We start from the raw sequence: 19,978 nt of genomic DNA, 5'->3' as shown, positions 1-19,978 counted from the left end.
TTTTAAAGTAAAATTTGAATTTATCGTTGTTTAAAACTTTGATACATTTTGGTTTTCCAACTTTAAAAATAAATAGATATAATAAATTCTTGGTTTAATTGCTTCTTTTGTCCCCAGTTTGATTGAAGTGTGTCAAATTCGTCCCCCTTTTAGAAAAATGTCAATTTTGTCCCCATATAGAAAAAAATTGTGTCAATCAAGTCATCTCCGTTAAATACAAACTAATGGTGTTAAAAACTTAACATGAGTTTTGAATAATAACCACTTCATGGGTCCGATTCCTGATATTGCAGTAGATAAAGTGAGTTTTGAAAGCAATGATTTTTAACGGAGATGACTTGATTGACACAAATTTTTTCTATATGGGGACAAAGTTGACATTTTTCTAAAAGGGGGACGAATTTGACACACTTCAACCAAACTGGGGACAAAAGAAACAATTAAACCTAAATTCTTTGAACCCAATTATATTATTTTTTTTGTGTCAAACGGTGCAAACAACGTATTTAACATGTTTTTGTTTCAATATCAGCTGAAAAACGTATTTGTATGTCAAAAAAAATTTAACGTTATTAAATTAAAAAGACTATCAATTTATTTTTAAATTTTAAAAATTAAAATGTATCAAAGTTTTGAGTATGGATAAATTCTAATTTCAAGTCAAAATTTTATAACAAAATAAATTTAACCTAATTTTTTTTGTATTCTTTATAAGATATTGTAGATTATTTAATTAGTAGATTTAGTCACATGAACAATTTTGTTTCAAAATTGAATATCAGTTATCTTGGTATAACCCATTATCCTACCATATTACTAATAAGGATGTCCACTTCAGCCACCATGCCTCCTTAATCGCTACGACTTCGATGTTACTATTGTTGATGTTTCAGAAACATTAACTGGATTTTCATTTTTAAAAAGGTAAGCACATGAAGAAGTCTAGTGATTAAGTTGTCCGTTGAAAGCATATGATCATTAGATAAGATTTTCTCATGTTCATTATCAAATTTGAAGCAACTTTATCTTGAAATCAATACAAGGAATAACAATTTTCTTGGATATAACCCATTCTTCAATATGATATGAGCATTGAGGACAATCACTTCAGCCACCATGTTCTTTTAGGTTGCCATGACTTCTTCCTTGTGATACTACCATTGCTAATATTTCAAAAACATCACATGGATTTTCATATTTTAGTAAGGTAAGCACCTAAAGAAGTCTATCAAAATTCGAGTGCAGCTTTCTCAAAATCAGGACTATGTATAGCTTAAATCCGCTAAAAACTTATGCATAATGTAGATTTTCATCTTCCATGTACTCTTGCTTCTTTATGAGTGAGTTTATCCTTCAAACAACTTAGATATATTATTCTTTGTGCATATTAAAGATGTCAAAATACATATTATACCTAAATTAAGGTTTAAAAAAAGTGAAAGAACAAACATAAAAAGGAATAAAAGGGGACGAGGTGATCAATTCACAGGAGACATGCCAGAAATGACACAGACAAGACTTGAAAACAAAAGAAAGCAATCATGGCTTCATGTCCTCAACAACCATTCTTCCACCATTGAAACAAGTTTCATTTTTTCCTTTCTTTCCCTACCAGTTAGTGAAACAATTTTAATCCATAATTGAGTACAGTTTTAATTAAATATATGATTATAGATTGTTATATGAATTGTAATTGTTAATAGATATTCTTATTTTTATTTTAAGAAAATGAGAGATTAAGCCAAAAAAAAGAGATTGCAAAAAAGCTTACACTAAAAGCACCGAATCCTGCAATATAATTAATACATTAATTTACTTTTAGGATTTACAAGTTTTAAAAGAAAGTTGCTTATATCAATAATTAATTCTTGAGTTATTTAACCGATGTATTAATTATTATTAGTCAGAATATAAATTATTAGTGAGAAAGAGAAAATATTTGTGAATCAAATATTTTGCTGACAAAATTATAATTGGAATAAAAAATTAGTTATATTGCTTAAAACCTAATGCAATACTTTATGTGAAAATAATTAGAGATGCCATACCCCCAATCATATCAGATCTTTTGCCTAATAATCTCTTTCAGGTATTAAGTTAACATCTCAACCATTTTAATTAGTAGTTTAGCTCTTCTGAAGTTAGAGAAATAATTTTAGATAATAAAGTACAGTTATATATATTGATTAGTTCTAATCAAGAATTAAAGTTATAATAAAAATATATAAACATTGATAATAAAACTATATATAAAATCGAAGTAACATTTTAGTTTTTAATCAACAATTAAATAAAAACACTATTTCCTAAATTTTACAAATCTTTTCAAAAGAATCAAATTCATCTTAATATATTACATGATAGAAATTAAAAATGAAGTATAATTATTATAATTTATTTTATCTTTAAGGTAATTTTAAACTCTTTAGCACTTTTGTCATGTTAAAGACTAAAGTAAAATTTAAATGTAACTTCTCTCATGTTGAAGATTAAAGAAAAATTTAAATGTAACTTAAAGGTTTAAGGTTTCAGTAAGTCTTTATTTTCGTCCGGAATCTCAAATAGGTCTCCTACTTGTTCGGTGACTCTGTTGGGTCCTTATTTTTGTAAAATTGAAAAAAAAAAATGGAAGCTTAAGGTCAAATTAGACAAACAAAGTTTAAGATGGCCTTACGTGGCATGCTGAGGGTAGTGTTTAATGTGACGTGGCATTAAAAACGTGTGTGAAGTACATTTTGTATTAAAAATGGAGTGCAAAGAGGGGAAATCAAATTTAATTAAGGGTAAAGTGAGCAAAACAAATTAAATTAAGTGTAACCCTTTCTCTAGAATTGACAAATCGAAATCAGATTGGGGAAAGAAGATTAAGGCTTCATATTAGGGTTCTTGGAAGAAAAAAAAGATTGTTTTTATTCATATTAGGGTTCCTGGGTGAAGAACATCAGCTTGAAATAAGGGTGCATGTGTGACGTTTGGAACAAGTTAAAGCACAAGGTGAGGTGTGGGACCTTGTGTCGTTGGAAGCACGAGGCTGAAGCACGTGGTGAGTGGAGGTTAATCTTAACGATGGTCAGTGTTTGTGCTTTATTGTCTTAGTTTTTATAGTTGAGAAACTACAATATTTGGTGGTGGTCCCCCATTGATGTATGGTTTGGTCTGCATTGTTGATTGCCATATGGTAGTTCCCCATGTATGTTTAAAGTTAGGCTTAATAACACTTTTGGTCCCTCCAAAGAGGGGTTGTGTTCTAAATAGTTCTACATTTTTTAAAAAGTAACAATTGATCCCAAATTTTGAAAAAACAGTTCAAATTAATCCTTTTTGCTTACGGTGTTAAAAATTAAATGGTACAATTGCCCCTGGACAAAACTTAATAACGTGTTAATGTTATGTGATTGCATGACAATAATAGGTTTATTGACATGTAAAACTAAAATTGGGAGAAAATAAATTGACTACGTGACAATATATTGTGAAAGAGGTTAAAAAAAAGAGGAATTAGGGATAGAAGCAAAATCGCGATTTGAAATTAAACGTTCTGGTAAAAGCTTTATTGAAATTGGAGTCTCGTTGAAGGTGAAATTTCAACAGCGAATTTAAAAGTGTAAATGAGGTCAGTGTTTATGTTGTTATAATTTTGTGAATTTGTGTAATTGTTGGTTTAGGATTGTTGTAGCGTCTTTGTTAAAGGATTAACCTATTTGAAATTTTGAACAAAAATAAAAACCTACCAAAACATTAAACCTTAATTCTAATATGTCATGTTTTCATGTTTGCTAATTATACTTTCGATCCTAAATACAAATTCCTACAGAAGAAGTGTCACAAATTTTAAAATTGAAGCTCGTAATTATCAGTTTCATATGTAATGCTTTCCAAAATTTCCTAAACAGAGGAATATAAGTTAACTAAACTGTATGTTTTCACATTCTATTTTGATCTGTAATTATAAAAATATAGCTGTTTTAAAATAATTGTAAAGAAAATTATTAAAACCCGTTAACTGCTTTTCTTTCTGTCATTATTATTCCTTGCACACTTAAGAAAACAGATAACAGTGCAAATAAATTGATGTTACAATTAAATGTAGTGTACGCAACATGCAATTTGCTTAGAATATAATATAAATATATTTCAGATATATTAACTAGAATAAATTACATTAAAATCCTCTTCAGACGGAACACAATTCTCTAATTTTTTTTAAATGTCTACCCCTTTGTGTATGTTTTTCAATCAATTAAGAAAATTAATGTAATTCATAAGTATGTCAGTGTTTTTCCAAAAATATAAGATTGGTGTACAAATAGAAAAAAAGAGGAAGTTAAACCTTAGAATATGAAAAACATTTAAGATCAGTGTATGCAATATGAACAAGTCTTAGAATGTCAGGTTTATTCTATCAACTAAGATATTATTTAGACATCTTTTATTTATTTTTAATACAATTCTGCAGCTATGGTCCTAATATAATTTGAAGTTAAACATATTTATATTTCATCTTACTTTCAGAATGTCCCCCAAATATCTACAACAAAGAAAAGTTTAAACCAATGCATAATGGCCTGGACAATACTTTTCCGAAAGACTTATTTCAAACAAAAATCTCTTAACAGGAAGTGGTTTGCTACATTCTATTTGTTTACCTTTTTACCAGACACTTCTATATGTTCCTCCACACCACAGCCACAAGTCCCCAAAACACTTGGCATAGCACTTCTATTACTCTTAACACAATTTCTCTTTAGAATACATTCCTCCTCTGGTTGAAATTTATTGAAAATAATATGGAATTATTAAACGAGGCAAACACACAATTTTTATTATTTTTAATAAATTTCAACCAATAGAAGATGAATAATTAAAAGAGTGTGTCAGAGAATGTGTTACTGGCATTTCTTGCAAGAGAAAAACGCTAGTTCAAGCTCAGACAACTTATCAAATTTGAATGCATTCTGCCAGCCAACTTTGACAAATTCACGAAATAATTACTTCTGAGATGTATCAAGCTACTGACAATAGCTGCAATCTTTTAGTGACCCAATCTATAGGCAATAATTCCATGTTTTTGGAAGTTGCTCCCTTCTCATTTCAAGTCCAAAGCCTAAAAATGTGTATGCGGTTATAAATTATTCATCCTTTGAACTGAACTTCTTAAATTAACACAAAAATTTCTAAGCTTAATTAACTTTTTATTCCCCATAATATACACCTCATTCCACTTTAGCTCAGAAAAAATTCCGTATTATTTTAGTTTTTGGATTTTAGTCCAACTAGTATTGATTGATAACCAGGCTGACAGATTAGAAAACGAATATTATGTTTTCTAAATAACATGGATTAAAACGAAAACCTTTCAATATAAGAGGGACCTATATCAAATTTACAAATTTATAGGGGCTAAAACAGTAACAGCTGGAAAAAAAATTAAGAATCAAAACCGACCAGAAATATTTCTAGGAACCAGAACCGCAAGAGGTGTATATTATGGGAGTTAAAATGTCAATGAAGTCAAGCAATACTTACTAATTATGCTTCCCATCATGGAATTGAGCATTTTTGGAGGATTTAAAAGTCTCCAAAAATTCTTTAGCTTTCTGCATCTCTTGTTTCTGCCTTGTCTTGTCCCATTTGTGCTCAGATCCCAATATTTGAATGACACGAGGTAAGGCCCGTCCTGCAGCATCAGTGTCAAGGAAAGCTAGACGAGACCTCCTCGAAATGAAGTCAATTGCTGATTCACAATACTCATGACGAGCACAGTAGGCCACCTCAGCCTCCAAAAAAGGGTAACCATGGGCAAGTCGCTTACCCAAATTTTCATTCTGCATAAGAAATATATATTTTTGAACCTTGGTATCGACCATACCATAAAACTGACCAAAACTTGTACAAACTGCATAAGCATACTTTACATCTGTTGGTGGCACATTCTATTGGATTAGATCTGTCAAACTAAAATAGAAGCATGAGGTGAGAGTTTGAAATTGTTAGATGTAACGGGCTTAGGCCCATCTCTTTATATTTTTCTGTTCATAAATGCATAATGCTATGGGCTCATACACATTAGGGATTCATCTTATGTTTCTCTTTCTTTTATTTCAACAGAAAAGAATTACCATGTAATGGATTATATTACCTTTTAGAACCAGTAAGGTCAAAACTATGTTCAACAGTTTGAAATAATTTCAGTATGCAACTGCACTTAACCACGAATTACCTTCTACCAACAGTTTGACGTCATACCTTCTCCAATTGATTTCTTTCAGCATATCTTGGGTTTTTCAGCATATCATACTTTCTTACTTTTGTTATCTAGTTGTAATGGTGGATATTTATAATTTTATAGTATTATATTTTGTTTGGATACCCTCATAAGACTTTCTTATTATTATTTTTGCATTAAGTCAAATCTATGGACCATCCACAAATGTATGTAAACTCTCGATTTAGCAACTCTTCATGCAAGACCGCTTTGTGTGATAAAAACTGGATAGAATTATAAAAGGAAAACTTTTTATTAACAAAAAATGTACAAATGATTCCTAGGAGTTAAGAAGCTTGAATTCTCCCACACCAATTCAAATTTCCTCCCAAATCACAAGATATAACTATCCTCTGAACCCCTTTTCTTATTGTCGGCAACATGACTTATTTCTTAATGATCCCAATCCCCACCTAACCTAACTAACTCTATAACTAACTAATGGGCATCTATCATTGTGCTCAAAGCATGGACAAATAGGTAAACTGTTATGAATTTAAGAGTCAAGCCAGTGAACTCTTGAGCTAACATAAGTTAAACAACCTTGCATGCAAGACTCCTTTGAGCTCAAAGTACGGACAATGATCAAATCTACTTTTCCGTATCCCAAAGTTCAATTAAATTATAAAAAATGGAAACAACAAAGATCCTACTCTTGACCACTTAAATATAGAGACTTTGACATTGTTAAGAATCAGTTATCCTGAAATCTTAAACTAAATAGTTAGCCAGCCAATAAATAATTTTTATATCTTTAACAAGATTCATCACCAGTATTTCATATTCATTCACGTTCATGGTTTACAACAAACAATGAAGCCATATGCCACCAGGTGAGTCAGTCACATGCATCAAATGAAGCCACTAGGCTGTATCAAAAACCAATTTTTCAGTAAAATCAATCAACAAGACATTTCAAAAGTTTTTGTGCTAATACTGCTACTATATACAATATGAAATATATACAAGCTAACCTGAGCAATGGAAGCAACACGTTCAGCCAATGTTCCATATGCATGAGACAAGTGCTTTGCTGCAGCAGTGTCCATCACACCGGGAACAACTTTACCCTTGTATGTTACTTTCATGCGCACATACTGCTGAGAAAGAATGGTAAAAGATGCAGGATCCCACCCTTCACCACCAACAATCCTTAGATTGTTGGTGACACATTCATTGGTGGGGGTCAACTTCCCAGACTTTATAGCTGCATCGACAGCATCTTCTGCCATGCTGAAACACTTTGGAATCAGAATAATATCTCGTACAAAAGGAGTATTGCATGCCAGAAGGGAATCAAGAAGGAAAGCAACAACAAATGGTGCAGAAGTTGGAAAGAAATTAAACACCAGTTAAATGGACTAACTGAATAGTTAACATGATTAAAAAAATACCTAACTGCAGAAACAGCATCTGAGCAAATCACAATTTTCAGTTTGAACCATTAAATAATTACCTTCTATAGGTAGTCCACTTGCCACCGGTAATGGTGACCAAACCAGGGAGATCCTCAAAGACAACATGATCCCTAGAGATACTCTCGGTATTTTTAGCTGATGGGTCCATGGCTAATGGACGAATGCCACTCCAGGCAGAAAGAACATCAGTGCGGCGGACCTAAATTTTTAAAAGCATTATTTAAAGTTTGAAGAGAAGGGATAAAGGAAAAGGACATATAGATTGTGTGATAGCTCAATCGGATCATTGTCCTTCAATTTATCAGAGATTGACAGGCCCAGTTAATTTAAAAGAGGGAACCCGCAAATGGAAAGGTTTAATTATAGCAATGGAGCTAACAGATATAAGATGCAATTTACTGTTTTGTTTTTTCTTCTGCCTACGATTATCCAAAACATTTCCAAACATGTAATAAGCATGGAATCATTTCATTTCTGCAAAGAACATCAGAAAGAAACGGAAAGTTAATGAGCTTAAAAATTGCTTGTATTGGCAGGAATGACATACTTTAACATTAAGGTAATCAGATATGGCATCTAATATAAATTGTATTTCGTCTTCATGTGGTTCTGGAAGAAAGGTAATGCTGGTATTAGAATCTGTAGTTCCGGCAACTGTCCTTCCCAACCATGGTAGCATGAAAACAACACGTCCATCCTTAGTTTTCGGAACAATCAAGCCCATTCCCTCGGGGGAATAATAATCAGGGAGTATAATATGTACACCACTGCTTGGAGAAATCAAGTCACGTGCACTTTTGTCAGCCATTTTCCTTACAGAATCACAAAAAGGCCCAGCCGCATTCACAATTACTTTTGCATATGTATCAAACTCTTTGCCTACAACATGCAAAATAAGGAATAGAATTAATTAACTGTAGAACTGTTAAAAGACATTATTCTTCAAGATTGAGGTGTGTTATAATGGACACGCAGGGAGAGTACTAGGAGAACAGCACAGTAAAGGTAATTGAGTCATGACTTAAGTTTTTGTGAAGTCTATTATCAGGTGGGCGTTGCAACACAACCAATTTTATACTTTGTTGTTTCATGTGCATAAGGATATCGCAAATGCAAATTTCTTAATCTACTATAACAAATAAGCAAAAGTTATCCATTGAGGGCCATTTGCTGTGGAAGGATGAATAGTTGAACATATTTAGTGAACTATAAAGATGGTTGCACTGTTGGAAAGTACAATTGCTAAAGTTACATAAAATTAAAGAAGAAAAAAAGATGTCATGACATGACCCTGCATAAAAAAACTAAACAACACAGTTCAACAACTTTTATGAATGGTTCCATTAGGGATGCCCTTTGTACCTGAATACCATTTGTGCTGTATGACATGTACTTTACATTAGGACAAGGCACAAAGCCATCGTTCTCATATTCTTATACTCAATCAATTATTTTTACGTTCTAAATAATTACATAATGTTAACTCTTTTACACAGATAATCAGATGTCTGCCGATGAACACAGTTTGTGAATACATCATGTTAAAATGTTTCCAAGAAAACTCATTCTATTTTTAACTCTTCATTATGTGCACATGGATACAAAACAAAAAAATCCCTTATAAACACATAATGAGTTTTTGAACAATGAAAATATGAAATGTCAATGAAATTATGCATTTATTATAACATTGATGTGATATATACTGAGCTGATTGGAAATTTTAAAATGCTTTAATACTTATTCTGTTTGTAGAATGAAATACCAACAATGTTTTGGTGTGGCAGTGAAAGTGCCGGTTTACAGCTTCGAGGGAAAAGTAATTTGGAGTTTTTCATAACATTGTACTGAACAAAAAATATGTCTAATGTTTTGGTATAATAAAACATTTAGATCTTGTGCTGCACTTCATTCTTTCTTTTTTTGTTGTCCTATGATCAATTTAAAAGTCAAACATGGGAAAAGTGCTACTGTGCTATCTCGTTCATAATTTTTTTTTTTTTGCAAATTAAAGGCACCCCCTAAAAGTCAGAAATCAACAGCTGAAGAATTAATGATTGATTTCCACCAAATGGTTTTTCACATTATGCCTGTTGCTCACAATATCTCAGGTTCATGTTTAATCAGTACACCATGCCAACTTACCATCCCCGATAGTCCAAAATAGTAAAAAATGTAAACCGTGAAAGTCTACAGTAACATAAATTAATAAAAGAAAGTATTACCAGTTAAATTATCCCTAATTCGTGCACCAATTATCCGTTCACCAGCATCATCCTTCAGTAAAGATACAACTTCTGCATGATTCAGAACTGCAGCACCAGCTAATGCTGCAGTGCAAGCCAGTCCAACATTAAGACGTGCATCATTCATCTGTCCATCATAATAAACAACCGTGCCCCTCAGACTTCTACCTTTCCCCTCCTTTGCAAGAGTGGGAAAAAGTTCAACAGACTCCTTTGCTGAATAATATCTCGATAAGTGTAATAATCGTGCTCCTGCGACCAAATCGTACATTTTCAAGCCAATCCAGTAGTACAGTACTTCAAACCACTCAAAGCATGGTGTCATGCAAGGCAAAGCTTGGCATAGGTGTGGTGCATTGTCAATAACCTGTTTACGTTCCTCAAGTGCATGGAATACTAGCTTTAGCTGGCCATAGTCAAGTTTAAAGACAGCTTTCTCTAGGTATCGAACACCTAAGAGTTTACATAAACACTGAAATGTTAGACCAACAAATACTTACGACTTATAACATAAGGACACATAAAATGACTAGCATTTCCCAGTAGGAATGAAAATTTCGGTCAGTCAAAATCAACAATCTACAGTGTTAAGATGCATATTAGTTTTATCAATCATATTTGAAAACCTAAACCAAAGCAAACTTCACAACCTCAAATGGAAAGAGGCTCCTTTACTCGATTTCTTCCTGTAAATTTCAAATCCCAAATGTATTGGAAAGTTGTAGGTTTTTAGCTTTGTAAGTTAATGTTGCATTCTTTGAAAGAGTATGAAAAACACTTTAAAAATAGTAATTTTACAGAAAACCATTTATAAACACATCAATATTAATTATGAAAACAAATTGATTGGCTACCAGATTCTCACAAGGTTTTCTACATTTATAAGCATGGTATATTTATCCGAGCTTTAGTGAATATCTCAGTAAATAATGAGAATGATGAAAAGTGCCAAGATACAAATAAGAATAGAGATACAAATACAAATAAATAAAATTGATACATCAGTCATTTTTTTCCCTTCCTTTTTTACCCTTTCATTCAATTATTTGAGAAACCAAGGTTCTCCCTCCCAATCTCTAGTCCAAGTCTAAAATTAACCCTTATTCCCCGCCAGTGATTTAAACCCTGTCTTCTTCCCCTCTCTAACTAATCATCTAATCAACTAAATATTCCAACTGTCCAAATATCCCCTTTCTTTGTTTAAGATCCACTTTTTCTTACCAATTTCTGCATGATTCATCCTCTCTGGTAAAGATTTTATTGAGTACTGCCCTAACTTCTTCTATCAACCCAATTCAAAAAAATACCTGAGTTATTCCCACCAGTGCACATCAGGGGACTGGCATATGACACAACTAAAATTTCACCGAAAGTTCATCTACAATTGATATTTGGATGTTTGTTTCATTTCATCCCCAATAATAAATGCTTAAAGTTTTGAAGCCTTTCAAAGATAGATAGAACATACCAAACTACCACCATTGGAACCAACTAAAATATCTGCCTTTTAGTGACACCAACTCCACTTAGAACTTGTACCCTTTCTCTCCCACGACTTTACTTACCTGGAAATATCATTCCAACCTGTTCACCCAACCAAACATATCCCCCAAAGTCATTTGCCACTTCAGACCATCCCTTCCTTCTCATATTCATTTTCCATTGCACCCAAACTGCCCCATTCATTGGAGCTCTCATCACCATACAAGTTACAGTTTCCAAAAGTTCCTCAGTTCTTAATCACTCTGTCCTTGTTCTTGCATCTCCCTTTCAGACTCTTGAATTTTTCCACTCTGCCACTGGTTCCCTTTCGAACAAAACATAGCAGAGTTTCTGCCGATCCTTATAATCAATTAAATAATATACGCATGATGTTATTTTCAATAATAGACATACATTAGCAGAAATTAAAATGAATATCCATCGTCATCATTTGAATGAAACAGCCTTCTGCAAAGCCCCATTTCTTCAATCTACTTTCAGTAATAGAAAAATATTAAAGAAATCATTATTATTTTAAGTTAGGTTATTTTAGTAGCAGTTTGTGATTAAAGTATAAGAATTCTTCCGATGGTTAAAGTATAAAATCACTTTTAGGGCAAAAAGACTATTTACTGTTTTCTATCAGGAAGATATAGGACTCTTGCAAGATAAACAGTTCCTGAAAATATAAAACCTGATCATATTACTCCTTTCAAAATAAATGTCATTAGAAGTAATCAATTTCTATCACTTTGGTAGTTGAGCAGACATAATGACTTTTGAACTAAAGTTATTGACAAATTACATTTTCGGATCCTAATGAAAAGGTACTGCACACTTTTTCGATTTTTTTCCAGATTATTTTATTGAAAAGCATAAACAGCGCACTATCTTACGATTATCGGATATTCAATAGATAAAGTATCTTTAGTCATTTATTAAAAAGATAAAAGAACACATAACCGAGCACGCACACTTGTACCTCCATGAATGAGCTTGGTGGAGCGAGAGGAAGTTCCGGAAGAGAAATCCTCTCTCTCGACGAGGCCAACGCGGAGTCCTCGAGTGACGGCGTCCAACGCCACGCCGGAGCCGGTGGCGCCACCGCCGATAACGAGAACATCCAGAGGACTGGCGGCACCCGCGCCGATGAGCGCCGACCGCTGGACCTCTCTCGACGGCACGGCAGCAAATGGATCGTGGATCTTCTCTCGGACAGCGGCGAGATGCGATCCCCCGTCGCTAACGGATACAGGAGGCGAGATGAGGATGGAGCCGCCGTATGCGATGGCCACGGCGGCTCCGACGGCGGTGCCAAGTCGCCTGAGGCCAGTCATGAAAAGGAATAAAAGCAGAAAAGTGAGAAGGAAGAGAGAAAGAAGTGTGTTTGAGTCGCGAGTCACGAGGAGAGTGGCGTTGTCTTAATTTCACGTTTACTACTTAAAAAGTATCATAATTTTTTGTTATATAAATTTATGACTGTAGAGATTTTTTTTGGAAGTTGTGTTGGTAATGAAAGATCCATGATTTTGATTAAAAATCTAACAGACAAATTTTTACATTTATTAAATATAAAATACAAGGATAAAATAATCTAAAAAAATATAAAATTTTATAATTTTTTAAGAAAAAAAAGTAAAAAATAAACAAAAATAATATCAAATAAATGTAAAAAATATAAATGTCTAAAAAAAAAATGGTATTCAATAAATTCAAAGGTTGTAATAATTGAGTTAATATTTCTTTTGACTTTCTCTCTAATGTTTTCTTTCACACTTTTATAAGAATTAACGTCTTATTCTCTTTTAGTTTAAAAATAATAAAGATGTTGACTTTTTATAGAAAAATCGTTATTTTGTTCTAAGGGATTTTTTAAAAAAAAATATAAGAATAGGTGCAATGAATTGATCATGGAGAGCATTAAATTTCCAAGATTTCACTAAATAATGTAATAAAGTATCAGTTTTAATGTAGTATATTACTGTAAAACAAGGTGGTTTTGAAATATGTTTTAGTAGATATTCTAAAAACTTTTTAAAAAATCTTGAATATAGATCTCGGTTATTGGATAAAAAAAGCAAACAAAAACATTTCTTTGATCTAAAACCGCAGCCGGAACTGTAAGTTTTTTTTTTTTATTTATTAACTGAAGCATTCATTTGTCAGTTTTTGTTAAATTTGTCTGAATTACTTTAACTCTTTGATGATATGACATTATACTTTAAGTAGACACACATTTTCTGGGAAATCCAAATTCAGAAAAGATTTTACATCATTCAACAAAATATTAATTTGAAAACTCAATTGTAAAATACAGATTCAATTAAATTAATGCCATGCTATATAGTTAACAAACTAAAACTAAAGATACCACACAAGGAATACCCATAGCTCTAAACAAAGAATATCACTAGATAAAACAGATTTTTAAATGTAATGCAAAATTTAACTATATGAATGCATATGCAGTTCTAAAATATTTAATATGAATCGATTAAGACGTTCAATCTTAATATGGTGTTTATGAGTGGATGATGCAGCTGAAGAAGTGAAACATATGCAGAATTAAAAGCTAATTGCTGAAACCTATATATACATATAAAAAAAGTTATCAAATTTAAGTTAAGAGTTTACGTAAATTTGTGAGAATAGAGTGAACTCAACTGCAAACTCGACTCGTAATATAAGATAAAAAAATTATATGAATAATATTTCAATTTAAATAAGTCTACAAAATTATATAATTTAAAATAAATAAAATTTATAAATATATTTTTCATAACAATATTGTAAAACATAAATACTTAGATTAGTATAATTAATTTTGATGCATTTCGAGACATAATGTTATAAGTTTTTTATTAAAAAAACTCGCAAAGTCGCTCCAAACTCACGATTTTATACGATTTTACCGATTACACAGTCAATTCCACCGATTTTACCTAGAAAATGAGTTTACTTCCGAATTAACTAGGAAGCCAGGTGTGAGAATGTAAACTCATCCAAGTTAAAACTCGATAGTTTAATAACCGTGGATACAAAAGGTTGTGACTACAATTTGAGGAAAATTTGAGAATGTAGATTTTACGCATATGTGAGTTTTATGCATGATTAAAAATGTTTGTAGTAGTTGGATAAAGCTACAAACTTATGATGCAAAATGACTTGGGATCATAATTCATGGAATCTAAAAATAGATTTTGAGATGATGCAACGAAATTAAGAAATACATTTTGCCTAAGGACGTTAGAACATAACAGAAGCAACAACACTATAGGCCAAACTTGTAATATTGCAAAAGTTACATTTGTTTTGGAACATTTTACAACTTTGATATTCTTTTATTAATTGGCAAACCATAATGTTAACATGCCAATGTTCAAATTTTTAATGTGAATTAATTTTGTAACGTTAAAATTATTAATTGGTTTTAATTTCTTTTATTCTTTCTTATATGTATAAATAGACTTTATTCCAAAAAATTTGTCTGAAAAGTTACATACCAGGGGACTTACACCACTGATAAGTCAGTGCACGTTTTAGAACTGTTTTGTCAGTTTTTCGACAACAATCTTAAGGACTTACAACTGACATCAACAATATCTCTTAGGAGAGCCAAACTTTTACCGATTTTACAGATTTTGGAAAAAGGAAAAAAAATATATATATTTGAAAAAAACAAAACTTTTATATTCTAAATTAGTTTTCTGAAAATCAATATAAAAATGCAATTTGTTTTAATGACTTTCGTTAAAAAAATTATACAAAAAAACAATTTTTGAACCATCTTTAAGACAAACGATTTAAAAACTAACTATTTTTAAACAAGTTAACCCAATAATCATAACTTTTTGAATTAATAAATATTATGTTTAAAACAATTTTCTTATTTTTTTTTAAAAAAAAAATGGTTATAAAAACTTATCTAAAAGCTCTTAAATAAACGATGTAAAATTAAAGGGTATCGTTCGAAGTTTCTTTTCTCTCCCAATGTTGATATCTTCAGCCAGGGATTGAATAAACATTAAAAGACACGTATTCAATACTTGATGTATACACTACTACTATCAAATATTAGCTTACCAGAACTTTATTTTGTATAAAAGAAAAGCATTGTTTCAAAAGTTCAGAAGTGAGAAAAAACGAATAAATTTATAGAAAATACATAGGAGATAGATTGCATACCTTCATGATTGATTAGTCTCGGATGAGGTGAAGAGACCGAGAAAATAGTATAACCTGTGAGAAGAAGAAAATCCTGTCTTTTAAAATTAGAAAAAGGAATTTGATGAAAAATAATAATATAAAAAAAAAGTTAAATGGTTGGAATTAGTATACCTTCAACTTTTGTCTGTTAATTCTTCTTCACTTTCTGATTGATAATCATTACAAACAAGATTGACATGAGATATTTTGTGCCAATCCTGTCCAACATCTGGCTTGTATCTTTTCCATAATTCATAAGAACCAGTGACATTAATCTCTTTTAGATTTGTGAGACGATGCATATTATCAGGGAGCGATAATAGGTTTGGACAATAGAGAAAGGAAAACGATATTTTAACATCATTTTTTGACACCATTTTGACACTGCACACGTGTCAAAATGTGATTGGACGATTTCAAATTAAAAAAACAAATTTTGGTTTTTCTCTTCCAAATATACCCCTGCCTCAACTTTTTTAATTTGAAATCGTCCAATCATATTTTAACACGTGTGCAGTGTCAAAATGGTGTCAAAAAATGATGTTAAAATATCATTTTCCATAAAGAAAGGAAATGCAAGTCCTTGGAGACAATTTAGAGTTGGTAGCCAATCAGGAAGCTCATAAATATTTATGCAATGTTGAATATATAAGGATTGTAAAGAGTTGGCAGATCCTTGAAGCCACCGAGGCAATGTGACTAGACGTGGCAAGTCAGAAAGAATGAGAAGCTTCAACCTTAAATCAAGGATTTGGTTGTTAAGGCCCATTGACAATTCCAACTTGTTGCAATTGGAAATCATTAAAACCTCTAAATTTTTTATGGCATGGAACGACACCGTTTTTAGACTTTTACAATCACTTAAAGAAAATTCTTTAAGAGTGGGTAGTAGTATTTCTTTGAACAAGGACTCAAAATTATCACAACGATAAAAGCCTAATTTTTCTAAAGAAGTCAAACTTGCAATATCCTTTTCTGGACAAGCAGGTTCTATGGTGGTTATACCTAGGTAACGAAGGCTTACTAGATTTGCTAGTCCTTTGGGTAACTTTTGTAGCTTCATGCACCAAACAAGGAGCAAAGTTTCCAAATTTTGAAGTTTGCAAATTGAATCAGGGAGTTCCGTAAGGTTTTCATTTTCCATAAGGCTGAGAGATCTTAAATGTTTCAACTTTCCGATGCAGCGAGGCAAACTTGCGTATTCAGAAAAATTTAAGTTTAAAACCCTCAAGAATTTGCACCTTGACACCAATGTATTCAAGAAATCTTCATTATTAGCTCCTCTAGGAAAAATGATAGTTCTTAGACTTGAGGGAAGAAGAGCTTGATCAAGCAAATTATTTTCCACAAATCTCAAATGATGGGCATTTTTGTATAATTTGGGATTGTGGTTATCTATTATTTCAAATTCACCTTTTGCAATATATACAGCAAGATCAATCACCAAATCATGTAATTTAAACCTGCACTCACCTCCGTAGTCTTCATATTCTGAAAGAAAAGATCTTGACCATAGCTCATGCAACAATTGAGTGGCAACATCCATCATTGATTCACTTGCCTTTGGTGTTGGAAGAAAACCAAGTGCTCCCCATAACGTGCAAACTTGCGTACCAAAAACACTTGTGTCTTTTGTGTAAAGGGAGAAAGAAGCAAAACAGGGTTTTAAATATGAAGGCAGTTGATCGTAACTTAGTTTGAGAGCAGGCAAAATGTCCTTTTCATTTTGTTCTAAATTCCAAATCTCATTGTCTCTTACACTCTTCCACTCTTTCTCATCAACCTTTGAGAACAGTGAACTCCCCACCGTTTTCACCGCCAATGGTAACCCTCCACATTTTTTTACTATTTCTTCCCCAATTTTCAATAGTTGAGGATGTTTCATCTCATCTCCATCTTTAAAAGCATATTTCACAAATAGAGAAAGAGAATCCTCTTCAGAGAGACATCCTAGAAGGTACAAATTTGAGGATTTAATGTGCATAATGGTAGCTACTTTATGGCTACGAGTAGTCACTAGGATTTTACTCCCTTCAACACCCACGTCTATTATTTCTCTCAACTCATCCCATCTTGTAGGATCCTCGTTCCACACGTTATCCAATACAAGCAAGGACTTCTGCCCTTGAAGTGTATTTCTCAAATGAATTTGAAGTTGCTCTGTCTCAAAATTATTGAAGTTTTCCCTAGTTGGGTTTGGAGTAGAATTGAGGATTTTAATGAGCACATTCCTAAGTTCAAATTCATTAGAGACACACACCCACATCCTCAAGGGAAAACATGCATGGATTATGGGGTCATTGAAAACCAATTTAGCAAGTGTGGTTTTTCCCAAGCCTCCCATTCCCACAATGGAAATAACAGAGAGACTTTGGCCATGATCATCTTGCAACAAAAGTTTTATTATTTCTTGTTTATCATGTTCCCTTCCTGTAACATTGGAAGGGTTTACATGAGAATGAGTCATTTCCCTCACGTGCACGACACGTGTGTCTTTGTGAATGACTTGAAGGTCGAACATGCTTCTTTGAGATGCAAGTTTGGTCAACCTGGTGTTGATATCTTGAATGTGATGCGCCATTCTAAGACGATAAACAACAGGATTACTTGATGAGAAGAAACGGCTTACCTTTCTTGAGCAGCTACCATAGGTGTTGACAACATGCTTCCGCAAGGTTTCACACTCAAAATCATCGACTATGTCTTCAGCATCAGAAAACACGCGCTTGATCTGAATTAGCCATTCGCTCAGTGCACTGCTTTGTGGATTTTTTTTCTCGGCATCTAAGAGCACACCTCTTATGAGTTCCATAGTTTCTTTCATCTGTTGAAGATCGCGGTGCACACCAAACGCTAGAGAAGCTTCTTGAAAGGCACGAGAAGCAAGCTTGCCTAGGAGCGATTCTGCGGAGCTGAAAAGAAGCGATTCAGCCATGAGTTTTAAAAGTGGAAGAAAGAGGAATGCAATGGGAAGGGGTGTTTGAAGTTGAATCATATCACATAGTTATGATATTTATACTGTGACCGAGCTATAGAAATGGCTCTCATGTGCATTCCTTGCTCTTCGGGGAAGGTATTACTTTAAATTAGAGAGTTGTTTTCTTTATTCTGCATGACTTGTATGCAACTTCTGGAAGGTAGTTTTTGCTGCAGAGATGAATCTGTTGAAGAAACGTAGCATTAAACAGAAGCTTAATTAGAGAATCTTGTTCCTTTCTTTGCCTAATTTGAGACGTTTGGTTTTGGATAAATCATGCCTTTTCTCAAGTTCCAATCCTTACACACGCAAAGTTTATTCCTGTAAAATTGCATGAACGTTTTTAAAAAAATGTTGTGAACTAAATCTGTAAGCATATTTTGAAGTGTGGCCATTATCATCAATAGAAATCATTACAAAGAAGGAAAGAAAAGAGTGTTAGAAAGTCGTCCTTAACCAACTATCCTACGTATTTAGACAGACATTGATCAAATTCAAGCAATAGGAAGAAAAATGTTTTGAACCCCATGAGACTGTTCCTTTCTCGGAGATCTATGACAAAAGAAAACAATTAGGTTTCTTGCGTTTCAAGATAAATCTATACTTATAAAATATTGTAACAAAACAATTTTTATCGTTAATATTTTTATTAAAAGTTTCTAGATATCCATGTTATACGAAATTAATTACATTGAGAAAAGATTATTCAGACAAAAAAATTAAATAAATTAAAATTATTGTAAAATATATATTTCTTGTTAAATTCGGAATATATTTATCTCAATCTTTGTTATTTTTATCTTTCTAAATCTAAAAACATTTATAGGACATATTAGTAATAAGGATAAACAAAGAAAACTAGATAAAGATAATAGCGTGTTTTGGAATGATTATGTTTGTTTATGTAAAAAAAAAAAATATGATAAATAATATATTTTTCTCCAACACGTAAATAAGGTATTTTTAATCAATTTCAGCATAGCAAAGCTTGCTGTTCATGTGAAGACAAACTTTTTCTCTAAAAATTGCTGTTCGAGGTAGGATGTCACCTCGGAATGTGGAATCTATTTCTGTTTTGAACTCTTGGATTTCTGCGTTAGCTCAATTTCGGACTCATGGTTAGACTTGTAATTTGATTCTATCATATGACTTTGTTCTGATTTATATGAATTGGAATTAGAAAAGTTCCTAAGACTAAAAAGTTCTTCATTAGAAAAGTTGATAAAATCAAAATATTTTCAAAAGCTTTAACACAGTGTTCGCTTGAAGTGATTTAACTGTACGTGACTGTGAGCGAAGAAAAGAAACAACAGTGTTGTTCACTTTCATCGATTTGCGATGAAAGAATTGAAGAGATTTGCAGGATACCTCCTTTTATATCAAT

General features: G+C 32.3%; 2 protein-coding genes across 3 annotated transcripts; both read right to left on the bottom strand.

Annotated features, from left to right (window-relative positions):
* Positions 1-4,473: 4,473 nt before the first annotated feature.
* LOC106772404 (glycerol-3-phosphate dehydrogenase SDP6, mitochondrial) lies at positions 4,474-12,864 on the bottom strand. 2 transcript variants are annotated; one of them, XM_014658794.2, is made up of 7 exons: positions 12,394-12,863; positions 9,909-10,382; positions 8,231-8,562; positions 7,722-7,882; positions 7,240-7,498; positions 5,527-5,825; positions 4,474-5,104 (listed from the first exon to the last, which is right to left on the bottom strand). In XM_014658794.2, coding segments are annotated over exons 1-7 (1,881 nt in total). In that variant the 5' UTR covers positions 12,749-12,863; the 3' UTR covers positions 4,474-5,103. The 2 variants fall into 2 exon arrangements, with proteins under 2 accessions (XP_014514280.1, XP_014514281.1); XM_014658795.2 differs by lacking the exon at positions 4,474-5,104 and having other exon boundaries at positions 5,339-5,825; positions 12,394-12,864.
* A 2,461-nt stretch (positions 12,865-15,325) lies between these two features.
* Positions 15,326-18,890, bottom strand: LOC106771654 (putative disease resistance protein RGA3). The gene is made up of 3 exons (XM_022785582.1): positions 16,197-18,890; positions 15,750-15,963; positions 15,326-15,669 (listed from the first exon to the last, which is right to left on the bottom strand). Exons 1-2 carry the CDS (start codon positions 18,610-18,612, stop codon positions 15,752-15,754), a joined length of 2,628 nt encoding a protein of 875 aa, XP_022641303.1. The 5' UTR covers positions 18,613-18,890; the 3' UTR covers positions 15,326-15,669; positions 15,750-15,751.
* Positions 18,891-19,978: the final 1,088 nt, after the last annotated feature.

Source organism: Vigna radiata, chromosome 8, assembly GCF_000741045.1.
Source record: "Vigna radiata var. radiata cultivar VC1973A chromosome 8, Vradiata_ver6, whole genome shotgun sequence".
Classification (NCBI taxonomy): Eukaryota; Viridiplantae; Streptophyta; class Magnoliopsida; order Fabales; family Fabaceae; genus Vigna; species Vigna radiata.
This window is presented reverse-complemented; position numbering and strand designations above follow the sequence as displayed.

Bases quoted from the DNA above. Each gene is read 5' to 3' on its own strand.
- LOC106771654 (XM_022785582.1), bottom strand. From the start codon at position 18,612: ATGATTCAACTTCAAACACCCCTTCCCATTGCATTCCTCTTTCTTCCA. The intron at 15,964-16,196 runs TTGCATTTCCTT...TTAAAATATCGT, and splicing joins TCTAAATTGTCTCCAAGGAC to TTTCCTTTCTCTATTGTCCA.
- LOC106772404 (XM_014658795.2), bottom strand. From the start codon at position 12,748: ATGACTGGCCTCAGGCGACTTGGCACCGCCGTCGGAGCCGCCGTGGCC. The intron at 7,883-8,230 runs GTATGTCATTCC...TTAAAAATTTAG, and splicing joins CTGATTACCTTAATGTTAAA to GTCCGCCGCACTGATGTTCT. The intron at 5,826-7,239 runs GTTAGCTTGTAT...TTTCTTATGCAG, and splicing joins GTGTTGCTTCCATTGCTCAG to AATGAAAATTTGGGTAAGCG.